The 12,219-nt window shown below is 41.9% G+C and overlaps 2 protein-coding genes across 3 annotated transcripts in view; both read left to right on the top strand.

Moving 5' to 3' along the window:
- LOC134194381 (uncharacterized) overlaps positions 1–5,554 on the top strand; it is a 9,023-nt gene extending 3,469 nt beyond the window's left edge. Inside the window, exons 10-22 of one of the 2 annotated variants that reach the window (XM_062663309.1) lie at positions 35–1,240; positions 1,415–1,536; positions 1,674–1,829; positions 1,904–2,013; positions 2,640–2,671; positions 2,741–2,865; positions 2,931–2,973; positions 3,271–3,353; positions 3,414–3,452; positions 3,508–3,598; positions 4,267–4,488; positions 5,219–5,317; positions 5,388–5,554. In XM_062663309.1, the coding sequence (XP_062519293.1) occupies positions 35–1,240; positions 1,415–1,536; positions 1,674–1,829; positions 1,904–2,013; positions 2,640–2,671; positions 2,741–2,865; positions 2,931–2,973; positions 3,271–3,353; positions 3,414–3,452; positions 3,508–3,598; positions 4,267–4,488; positions 5,219–5,317; positions 5,388–5,554 (2,495 nt within the window). Of the gene's footprint in view, positions 1–34; positions 1,241–1,414; positions 1,537–1,673; positions 1,830–1,903; positions 2,014–2,639; positions 2,672–2,740; positions 2,892–2,930; positions 2,974–3,270; positions 3,354–3,413; positions 3,453–3,507; positions 3,599–4,266; positions 4,489–5,218; positions 5,318–5,387 lie in introns of both variants that reach the window. The other variant, XM_062663308.1, reaches the window with a different exon arrangement.
- A 38-nt stretch (positions 5,555–5,592) lies between these two features.
- Positions 5,593–12,124, top strand: LOC134194380 (uncharacterized). The gene is made up of 8 exons (XM_062663307.1): positions 5,593–5,677; positions 5,952–7,079; positions 7,321–7,636; positions 8,199–8,564; positions 8,635–9,165; positions 9,251–9,412; positions 9,766–10,437; positions 10,599–12,124. The coding sequence occupies exons 1-8, from the start codon at positions 5,651–5,653 to the stop codon at positions 11,984–11,986; spliced, it is 4,590 nt and encodes a 1,529-aa protein (XP_062519291.1). The 5' UTR covers positions 5,593–5,650; the 3' UTR covers positions 11,987–12,124.
- The last annotated feature ends 95 nt before the right edge of the window (positions 12,125–12,219 follow it).

Here is a 12,219-nt window from a genome sequence, read left to right as displayed (position 1 = left end):
TGTCAAACTATTTGATTTAGATTTTGTGTTTTAGCAACACCAATCAATGTCACAGATTTTGTAGAGCTTCAAAGTCACAAAGTTGAATGTGAACATCACAAAGTTGAATGTGAACAAGATAAACACTTTGGGGTTGCATGGAAACACACAACTATCTCTGTTGCTTCGACTGAAATAGGTGAATGTATCCCCAATACAAGCACTACACAACAAATGAAGGTTGGTTGCGATATACTTAGTAGACAGTCTGTTTGCCAGCATCCAGAAGTTGTGGATGAAAGAGATTTTCCTTTGAACAAGTCTGACACTTTATGTCAATCAGATGTGACTAAAAGTGGTAGCAGTTCTTTTGATAATACAATTTCTCAGACACAGTCATTGGATGCTTCATACTTATGTAACAAAATAGGACAAAATCCAACTCTTTTGTCACCACATGTGTCATTTTCATCAGAATCATCAATTCAACCTACAATTGATTCATCTCAGAGAAACTCAAGCATTAGAAGTGCAATTACACTAGAGAGAACAGCTAAACTCTGGCAGTTGCTATGCAACCTTGAAGCAAAGTCTAATCTCTTACCATTACCTTTCTCTTCTAGTCAGTCTTTATTTTCTCCATCAAATTTATCACTCAAAGAATCTCAAGAATCATCACAGTTGTCGTCAATGTCCATTAGAAGCCAGCAAATGGATCAAGTAGTTTATTCACTTCGGTCATGTGGGTCAAAGAGGAAACTACTATTTAGTAGTCCACAAGATTTGTGTGATGAAGACAAGTCTCTTTGTTCATTTCCAAAGAGATTCTCTTCTGCTCTTCCAAACTCTGATTTTGTGGTGAAGCCTAAGCCAATTAGACAGACACGGCCTACTGCTGTTTCTATAAATTCAGACATTTCAACAAACGAGACAAGCTTGGTACATGTAGTGTCTCCTGCTTTGACAACTCAAGCGATTGCTGGAAAATTGTTTTGCAAGACTGCATTTGATACGTGCTCTATTCAAGTTGATGGCAGCTGCAGTGATCAAACTTCTATTGCTGCCAAAAGTGATGAAGACGTTGACATTGAAGGAGAGATGGAAGAAGGAGAATTGGTTGATGAAACAGTAGACGTACGACAGGAGGAGTCAAGTATGACAACAATGATAGCTGTGGACAAGAAGAGAGATACTGGAAAATCAGCTTGCACACAAGAGACTAAAGTCAATAATCGGCCATCAAGTCAGAGCGAAGATTCATGTAAGGAGATAGACAGTTTGTGTGTAGACAGTTTGTGTGTTTCTGTTTCTTAGCTTTTTGATTCATCTATTTGTGTATTTGTTTGCATGTATGTTTTTATTTATATATCTTTTTTTGTCTGTTTGTCTGTCTGTCCATCTGATAATTGTGCTTAACAGTTTTATTGTTGATTAGACATAACAAAGGGTCTACAACGACTTCGTCGTCAGTCATGCAACATAGACGAACTTGCCAGATCATTTGCTTTACCCGAGAACATCTCAGCTGCTGCTCCACTAGCACAAGCAATAGTCAAGGTAACACAAAACACCCACTCTGAGCCACATGAAATCATTCCACAATTCACAGACGTTTTTCTAAATCAACAGAGACACATAATCATATAATGATAGACAAACAGGCAAAGAAGCTGTACATCATGTTTGTTTTGCAGAGTTTGAGTCAGAGGAAGGACGACGTTGGTAAGCAAATCAGGAGAGTATGTGCAGAAGTACGGAGAAATCCTTGTGCAGAGTTTGCGCCTGTCTTGTCATTGTATGAGAAGCGGTTGCTCAACCTTGTTAGTCTTATTCAAACGGTTCAGTCTCAGGTGATTTTGCTGCTTCAGTATTTGTGTTGCCTACATGTTCTGTGTGTTTATGTTTGTCTGTTGGCGTTGTGCAGCAAGGTCTTGTGGAGATGTTGCTGCGTCTTTTGCCAAGGCAATTGAGCGAGATTAAAGAAAACAAGTGGAATACAGCGTTTTCTTGTGGGTTGCGTGCAGCATGTGTCTGGTGAGATTCACGTGTTGGACATAAGCACGATCAATGAGCTAATCATACTTTTTTTTTGTTTTGTGTTTTACTTGTTCATATGAGTGTTGTGATGGCTTTGAGTATGTTGATGCTTTGTGTTTGAACAGTTGTTGGAGGTTGTCTGTCTGTCTGTCTGTCTGTCTGTCTGTCTGTCTGTCTGTCTGTCTGTCTGTCTGTCTGTCTGTCTGTCTGTCTGTCTGTCTGTCTGTCTGTCAATGGTAGTATATTTCAAAGATGATCACTATTACAGGCTAAGTAAAGCAGCAAACTGTAAAAGTGAGTTTAATAGGCCCTATAGGGCTGTTATATCTATCAATCTAATGAACATAAAACTGAGTTACAAAGTCATCTATGTTATCACGATTATTGGAAGTTAGAATTAAAATCTTCTTAGTGATTGTGTTAGCCTTGCGTCACTGCAATCTCTGTCTGTCTGTCTCTCTGTCTGTTTGTTTGTCTTCTATTTTGAACATCAATATTACCATACAGTGAATATCAGTAAAAGACACCACATATGTCTGTCTGTCTGTCTGTCTGTCTGTCTGTTTGTCTGTCTGGTTTTCGTCTTTTCAATTTGTGTGTTGATTGTCTGTGTGATATTATAGTCGATTCTTTGCTTCACTTTGTCGTCAGGAAGGTAAACTTTTATATTGACCACTACTGTGGCATCCATATTCTACTACGTATGTGTGTTCTATATGTGCAGGCAATGCCGAACGTTTACGTATATTTTGTTTTGATCTTTATCGGGAATTTGCTCCATTCACAGTAAAGGAACTGCTATGTATAGAAGCTATTTCTGTAGTTTGGCCACAGGTGGTCAGGAAGCAAGTAACTGCAAGCCACAGACTCAGAAAGTAGCATTTGCTTTGATACGTGGAATTTTTGTCTTGCAGCCAAGTGTCTGTTTGTATAGAGAAGGACACGTTTATCTAGATGGTAAGCGGAGATTTCGAGATGTGAGAGACACTCAGTGACAGACAGATAGATAGAATTACTGAATAACAAACAGGATATTTTTAGTTTTTCAATACACCTACACCTGTGGCCCTTGCTTACATAGAAGACAGACAGAAAGACAGACAGACAGACTGGCAGGCAGACAGACTGGCAGGCAGACAGACTGGCAGGCAGACAGACTGGCAGGCAGGCAGACTGGCAGGCAGGCAGACAAACAGACAGACAGACAGATGGATACAAGGGCATATTCTAATAGTATTATTTGTCTGCTACCAGCTGTGCATCCACAACTAACTTACAGTGTCATGGAAGCTCTCCTATTGACACAATTCAAGTGTTCAACGAACATTCAATCTAAAGTGACTGCATACATCTCCAGGCTGCTGTACGTAATATTTTAGTTTGTTTACTTTGTGCAGGTACTGGAGTCTATATATCTTCTTCTGCATTGGTCACGGGTATGAAGAAAGTTTTGGTTGCGTTGGTGTTGAGATTGTGGAATGTGTTGTGTAGGTGCCTTCTGGATGTGTGGTTGTTCATGAACTCTCATTGACAATCACTAAATTTCTATGTCACAGCGTTGCTGTAGATGTGTCATTGAAAGGTGAAGTTTTTTATGGAGATATTGCAGACGAATGCACTGAAACCAGACAGACAGTTGGTAGACAGCAAATAGATACACTTATTCTTACTCAAAGTATAACAGTTTGTCTGATTTATGATTGACAGATAGACAGATAGACAGACAGATAGACAGACAGATAGACAGACAGACAGACAGAAAGACAGACAGTTTTTCAGCCATTAGTTGGCTGAAAGCTGGGTAGTAGCATAATTTTTTTGTCTGCTATGTGTACACACATGTATATTTTCATGTAGCTTGCAAACTTTACTTTTTTGCCTTTTGCTGATGTGTATTATAGTTTGATGTTTGAAATATATGTATTGACAGGCAGACAGACAGACAGACAGACAGATAGACAGACACATAGACAGACAGACAGACAGATAGACAGACACATAGACAAACACATAGACAAATACATAGACAGACAGACAGACCAAGTCCACTAATGTTTTAATTAAAGTATTTCGCTGTGAAGGATTGGTTCATCATAGAAGTATAGGATGTGTACGACAGACAGACAGACAGACAGACAGACAGACAGACGGATAAGGGACAGAGAGACAGGAGATAGGCAACAGGAGACAGAGGGACAGATACGATCAACCTGAATAAGCAAATGCTCTTACTGAATGCCTACATTACAGGAGGGTGTCCTGTCCTAAATCCTGTGGCGTTTGAACTTGTCAAATGCTTTGAACTTTTGAGCGTTTGGATGGGCACAGCATGGACAGACGGCTTTCTTATCAGGCAATTACTCTGGCCAATCATTAAAGACTGGCTGGCATCAACATCATCAGACGCCCAAAATCCAGGTCAGAAGAAACAATGTTGGGACACACCAATAGCCACAACTTGTCGATTCTTAGGTAAGAAATTGTTTGTTAAACTGTTTTGTTTTCATGTTTTATGACAGTTTATCTGTCATTTTCTTGTAACACATTATTACTGTAATTGACGGGGTGATTGAATTAGAACAACATGCTTTATCTAAAGAACTGACAAATAGGTGACAATGCAACAAACAGAAATAGTGACAGAACTTGTCCCACACTTTGGTGGCTGATTCATGAAAACAAGAAAAGATTTACTGAATAACAGGATGCAATGCCTTCTTACAGAGGTGCATATGAGCTTGCAGTTGCTACAATTTGATCTTTGCTGCAATGCTGTTATAATTGATGCTACCAGAGTTGGTGTATGGAAGCTGCACTCTGATGCGCTAGAATGTAAACAAAGATGGAAAACAAAGAGACCATGGTGGTGTGTTTAGAGTGTTTTAGATTACCGAAGCCTGATCCTAGACTCATGTGGTGGGAAATAGAAGCGGCACCACTGATTGTGTGACAATGATACTCTGAGCACCAGATTAGAATTATGTGTCTGTGTGGCACTGATTATCACTCTGTCTCTAGTGGATAGCATTAGGTCTTCATTCCATTATGACTAGTAATGTTTGTCAATACCTATTGATTGATTTGTTGAGATTGAGACATGTAATGGGTGCATTACTTGCACACAGAGAATGTTATGTTTGTGGATATGTTTGCCACTGATGTGTTTAGGGGGTATGCATGACCCACATGTTGTTTTATGTAGGGTGTGTTGGCCGGGTTGTTTGCTCAAATGACGACTCACTGGATCGACTGGTTTCCATCTTGTCTTCAGTTCTAGCTCAAATACCCGTTGAAGCCGGAGGTAGAGAATCTATTAATGCTGACTAGTAGTGAAAACATTTTTCTTAATTTCTGTGTTCTCTCTCTGGTAGGTGTCGGTTTGGTTCAGTTGTGTGCAGCTTGGTCGCTCACTGATTTGTCCCGCTGGCGACCTAGAGAAGTGCAATCAGCTGTAAAGCAGTGGATAAGTGCTGTCCCGGCGTCGGGCAGCGACAGTTTATGCAGTGCATTACGTCAACGAATGCTAAGTATCACGTGATTTTATATCAAAGGAATGAAGTTACGTTTTGCGTTGCCGTACTGTGTCGCTTCGTCGGTTTCTTGTGTCGCATGAGACTCGCATGTCCGACACACGATGGCGAGAACAAGAAGACAAAAAGTCGTAAGGCTTGCGCTGCACGTGTGGCTTACAATTTACGTAATGCGGCGAGAAAAACTGAGAGACACAAGTTTAGGATTCGTGCGTTTTGTGATGCCATCGCATTGAGGGTTAACAGCGAGAGAGCAAGTCGATGCAGAATGTGCTTGTGGTTGTATTGTAGGCCTTCTGTTCGGTTTGTATGCTTGAATGGTGCGCGTTGCTAGGGTGGAGGTGGAGCCGGGTACGGTTACTTGTTTTCCCACCGTGTGATGTTGTTTGTGTGTTAAATTTTTAGCACAACCGCACTTCGGTGGTTTTGCCGCCGATTGATTCGAGCAGGAGGACATCAGGGAGTCTCCTTGTCGTTGGAAAGCGTCCGTTTGAAGACCATATCCCGGATGTCCTGCAGGCATCCGTGTCCAAGACGCTGAGCACACGGAATGGACCGTTGGGACTTCTTGCGGAGAAATTTCTTGCTCCCGGGCCGTCAGCAACGAGTGTGACACTCAGAAAAAGGCCGTTTTGTAAAAGGAAATGGAAAAGACAATTTCAGGAATTGAAGATGGGAGACTTGAGGCAATCTATTTGGAAATTCGATAAAGACGAAGCGAGAAAAAGGAGAAGACAGAGCAAACATCAACATCTTAGTGTTTGGGAATTTCAGGATGGAAATGGGGTAGGCCTGCTGCCCGGGTTTGCACCTCGAGATTATATTGCAGCTTTGGCTGGACGATTTGCTGACAAAAGTGGCAATGAAAGACACAGGATGAACGATGTGAGCAAATTTGCTGTTCTTCCTCGCATCGCTGATGCTCCAAGTCCTGCGTCTCGACCGGGAACGAATTACCTCAGACAAGAAAATTGCAATGCAATAAGTGAAGATAGCACCCCGAGTCCTTCGTATCTTGAAGCAGCACTACGGCAAGGTATGGTAGCTCCTGTTAGCTCACCAGCACTACAGCAAGGTTTGGTAGCTCCCGTCTGCTCGCCAGCATTTGCAATTGATATTAGAGGAAAGAATAAAACTTTACAGCCACTCGTGAGATCGACCGGTAATGTCTCTCCATCTTCTGGTCATTTGCTTTTTGATCCTTGGCAAGCAGCAGAACGTTTTGATAAAAGAAAGCTTCCTCCCATTACTGAACTGATAAAGAGTTCTCGATCCGTGTCTCCATCTCGTCCTCCCAGCCAACGGAAACATTCATGTCCAACTCCAGTCTTTGATTTTAATTCACATGTACAGTTTGCCCCCACAATTCATTCCGGATATTCTTATCTGCAGATATCGCAAACAACTAGTCCTACATCACGAGCAGAATTTATGCCACTACTGCCATCTGTTTCTGGTCGCTCGCTGAAGGCAGTAAAGGCAACACCTCACGACAGTAACAAATTGAACTACAATCAAGAACAATCTCCCATGGTGAGCATGAAATTGCTTGTCTTTGTCTGCTGTTTGTCTAATCTATGAGGTTCACAGCATGCAAAAACATTAATCAAATTTGATATACATTGCCTGTAAATAATAATAGGGTTTTGCATGTTTTTGTATGGAAATTAACAATTAGAATGAAAATTAGGAAATTTACAAAACAATTTATTTTATAGGCTTGCGTAGTCTAAATAACATAGAAAGCTTCTACCAACAGATTTCTCTCTCTTAGGAATTGCAGGCAACATCTCTCACGCATTTGCCGAAGTCATTGGGTAGTTATTCTTTACTGCCACATCTTCAAAAACCAAAGAATGTCGACTATATGAGTAGCAAAGGAAACAGGAAAGGTGCACTTACGTCTCATGAAAGCACGCCATTTTCTGGTGTATTGGCTCCAGACAACAGTGTCATATTAGATCATGTGTCTGGATATCAAGACATGGACCCGGTCCCTCCGTCTGTGTCGTTTATTCGAAATCAGGGTATTAAACACGGGTTGACCCCAGTACATCAGAAACTATTTCGATATTTCCCCATGTCCAGAGGTAAGACGCCTGAAATATTGGGAATAACCAAATGTGATAAATTGTTTGTGCGTGCGTGCGTGCGTGCATGTGTGCGTGTGTACATGCATGCGTGTGTGTGTGTGTGTGTGTGTGTGTGTGTGTGTGTGTGTGCATGTGTGTGTGTGTGTGTGTACACATGCATGTGTGTGTGTGTGTGTGTGTGTGTGTGTGTGTGTGTGTGTGTGCGCGTGCGTGTGTGTGTTCCCTGATGTTTGATGGCGGTGCACGAGCTCCGTGTTGCTTGCCTCCCATGACTCCATCGATTACGTTCTGGATGCACCCCGCAAGGCTGACATCTGTTGGTTGTCCCGAACTTCGGTCCATTAGCAGGAACTCGGTTTCATGAGAGTGAGTGTACGGTCTGCACAACCGGGCTTTCACTGAAATCTCTTCGTGTGCAAAACTTCTCTACATAACTTCTCTACAGTGTGTGTGTGTGTGTGTGTGTGTGTGTGTGTGTGTGTGCGTGCGCGCGCGCGCGTGTGTGCATGTACGTGCATGTCTGTGTACAATAGTAAATATGTTACTATTTATGTGACAGATGACGACTGTCGCTTCACTGATGGTGGTGTGTTCAAACTCACCGAAGACGACTACAGTGGACATCAACAACTGGAAGAAGACATAGACAGCGGTCAACAAGGCACAAGTGACTATGAGAGCGACACCATACGAGTTGATTCACCCGAGTATCCAACCCTTGCAATGGTCACATTCAAAATCGGCAGCGATGGTGACTTATCTCTCAGTCCGACAGCCAAGCAACCGATGTCCATCACAATCAAGTCCAAACGTGCAGTGAGAAAGCTTGTACGAGAAGCTATCACCGTCTCTCGGCAGCAACAGCGAATGGCTCAATTGCAACAGACAGCAAAACACTCAGAACAGAGAGACTACGACGACAATGGTCAGTGTTACTACTGAACTCGGATTATAACATGTGACTATCTTAGACTAACAGTCTGTCTATTTTGCAGATCTTCCAGACGTTCCTGCACCCAGAGCAGTCATCGCTGTCTCTCGTAAGGAACAGCGAGTTGAAAGACATCAGGTGAGCACGACCAGCAAGGAACCTGATGAACCAGTCAATAGTACACAATTTCATCACAACGATGATTCTAGCAGCAAGTTTGTTGGTTTTCCTTCTGATGTTTTTGATGTTCCTAAAGATGTTATTGATGCTTCTAATGACTTGGGTCAATATTTGGATGAGGCAGGATTTCCACCTGGATCTGCAGTGTTTGTTCCACCCAATGGAGAGCCGCTCGTTCTAACATCGGATGGTGGTGTTGTTGCTCTTCCTTCAAAGCTTGCTTTGTCTGGCTCTGAATTTGCTGTTGATGACGTTTCTGTACAAGGATCTGTAAGAGATGAACTAGACGAGAGAGATGCTCATGAAGCAGAGGTGATGAGCACGTTTGAGGGTGTACGTGGTGCCAGTAGTTTTTACCAGCACAGCACTTGTAGTGACAGTGGAGTTTATGAAAGCAGCCAACATATTTTACACAGTAAGGAGTAAACACACGCACGCATGTGCGCGCGTGCGCACACACACACACAACAAACCATAAAAATTATTCTTGCTGTGTTCAGATTCTGGTTTAGCACCAATACCATCTTCTCCTCGTACATCTGCCAGGACAAGAAACTTTCAAGTAAACAGAGCAACTGACGCTTCTGAAGATATTGTAAATGCTGATCATCAATTATCAGAACACACCAAGGGAAACAGCGTTGAAGCTGAGACAGCAAAAGGTTTGCTTGTGATCTTAATGAAGTCACGCAGTTGCTTTGTTAATGCCTTGGTTAGTTACAGACAATTTTTTACTTAATTAAATAATATACATAATTATTAAAGTGTACAACTTTGAACACTTCTTGTAGAAAGTCAGATAGACAGGTAGACAAGAGGATTGACAAATAGAAAAGAAGTTGGTCTAATAAGACTATAGTAGGTGAGTAGACACAGTGGAATCGGACATAACATCGTGGAGGAATTAATGATGACAGTTTGCTATGAATTGAAGACAGAATGTAGCAGAGCAAACAAGCAGATATAAAGCTGTGCCATAAAGTATGAGTGTCCTAGTAATATTTATTGTTTAAAGGCTCATGTGCATCGCCTGATGCAAGAAGAAACTTAGAATCACTGATAGCTGAAGTCTCATCTCATGGTGTCCAAGATGTAGTTGACCAGCTCAAGCAAAAGAGCAAGGAAAGCAGCATAGAGAGGAGCAAAGATGAGCATATTGTTACTGAAGAGGATAAGGTCACTGAAGAGGAGAACGTCACAGAAGAGGAGAAGGTCACTGAAGAGGAGAAGGTTAAACGATGGCAAGCAGAATTCCGTGAAAGGGCCATGCAACAAATGGAAGAAGAATGGGCAAAATACAAGCAGCAGAAGCTGGAACAAGAGCACCAGGCACTCCTGGAGCTGGAGCAAGATGAAAAAGATAAGAAAGAAGCAGCAGTTAGAAATCAAGATGAAGAGAGGATGGCAGCTAATGAGGTGAACCTAAGCGAAGCAGAAAATGAAAAGCAGCCGATAGGTATCATTGATAGGGAGAAGTTGTCTGAAGAAGTGCCATCCTCTGGTGATGGCAGTCCTGATGACGGGATCGTTAATACAGAAGCTGCTGCAAACTATCCATCGGGTCAAAAGACTACACAAAAAGTTGTGTCATCGACAAAAGCAACGGACAGTGATGAAGAGAATACATCAGAAATTGGAGAGAGAGTTGAAAGTCCAGCCAGCTCTCTGTCATCTGATAAAGCATTAGGTAAGACACAGTTCGTCTTCTTGTCTCAAGAAGTCAATGTGTTTGAAATTCTGTGGTTCACTAATAATACTAATGATAATAATTAATTAATTATTACTATTATTGGACACAACAGGTGTGTCGTGAGTAACAACTTATTATTATTAATGATCTACCAATAGGAATTACTGACAAGGATGATGAGAGGAAGCAGCCTACACCTGAACAAGTCACATGGCATGCACCCGAAGAACCAAAGAAGTTGAAAAAGAAGAATGCCTCTGTAAAAAGGCAAGTTCTGGCTCCAATGAAGGGTAAACAGAAAGCGAAGACTTCAAAGAGCAAGAGAAAGTCTCGTTCTAAATCCAGACTTGGCAACAAGGATGAGATTCACGAGAATAACGATATTCAAGAACCAATGATGGAGGAAGCACATGAACAAATTGTCTCTTCACCAGTTGGAATGAAGGCACCGATGCAATCAGCCGTCTCTCAGTTAGCTACCCAAGACAGATTGCGACGAATTGGTGCTCATGCCATAGACAAGGTTGTAAGAAGGAGTGATGAAGAAACATCTAGTTCTGATGAAGGTGACTGCAAATTTCACAATGTAGAAGAGATGGATTATAGTAGAGGATATTCCCATCAAACTGGTGATGTTAGGTCTTCCCATCCAACTGGTGATGCTACATCAAGTGTTCGTCAACTGCTACATGTACCTCATTATGATCAGTTACAAGCATACATTCCACTAGAAGACTCGGAAGCTCTAGATGAATTGTCTTTTCTTCCTTCAGATGTGGGAACTAGTGCTATTCTCACTGATGGCTATGACTCAGAGACAAGTAATGTAGAGAGAAGACTTAGCAGGATGGAGAAACGTAACCTAGCTGCTGAGCGACGTCGACAGGAAGTTGAAAGGAAAAGACAGGAACAGAAGGAGGCAAAGAGGCGAGCTGCTGAAGAAGAAGCAAGGTTAGAGGAAATGAAACGTGTGGTTGAGGAGCAGTTTGAAAGACAGATTGCTGAGAGAAGAAAGCAGCTACAGCAACAACGTGAAGAAAGAGAACAAGCAGAGAGAGAGGCCCAAGAAAGTAAAGAAGCTGAACTAAGACAAAAAGACATGATGCAGAGACAAATGGACGAGATGAAGAGAAGGTTACAAGAGGAATTAGCACGAAGACGACAGAAGGAGGAAGAGATTCTGCAAGCCAAGCAACTCGCAGCCGAAGCAGAGGCCAAGAGACAACGCAAACTAGAGGAGAGACGATTAAATTGGGAAAGAAAAATTTTGGAAGAAAAGGATTACCAAAAGCGTCGTGAAATGGAAGAACAGAGGAGACGAGAAGAGGATGAGGCAAGACTGCTGGAGGAAGAGGAGAGGAAACGAAGCGCTGAAGAGAAAGAGAGACTACAACGACAACAGGAGGAGAACGCAAGGACAGTAGCACAGAGGAAATGGTACAGTAAGACTATGCTAGAGGCATTGCGACTCATGCATGAAATGAGATTAAACCAAGAATTCACATATTCCTATTATACTTTTATACCATACAGCTCATTGTGGTGAGCCCACTCTATGCATTGTCTATATTACCTGTTCATTTGAATTGATGCTTTATACACACTGTATTCTTTGGCATGTGCCTTACGACTATATTCTTTGTAATAATTTCAATCTATATAATTAGATGTAGATTGTGGTGGATTATTGTGATGATATTTGATGATAACAACACACACACACACACACACACACACACACACACACACACACACACACACACACACACACACTCACAC

This window comes from Corticium candelabrum, chromosome 18, assembly GCF_963422355.1.
Source record: "Corticium candelabrum chromosome 18, ooCorCand1.1, whole genome shotgun sequence".
Lineage (NCBI taxonomy): Eukaryota > Metazoa > Porifera > Homoscleromorpha > Homosclerophorida > Plakinidae > Corticium > Corticium candelabrum.
This window is presented reverse-complemented; position numbering and strand designations above follow the sequence as displayed.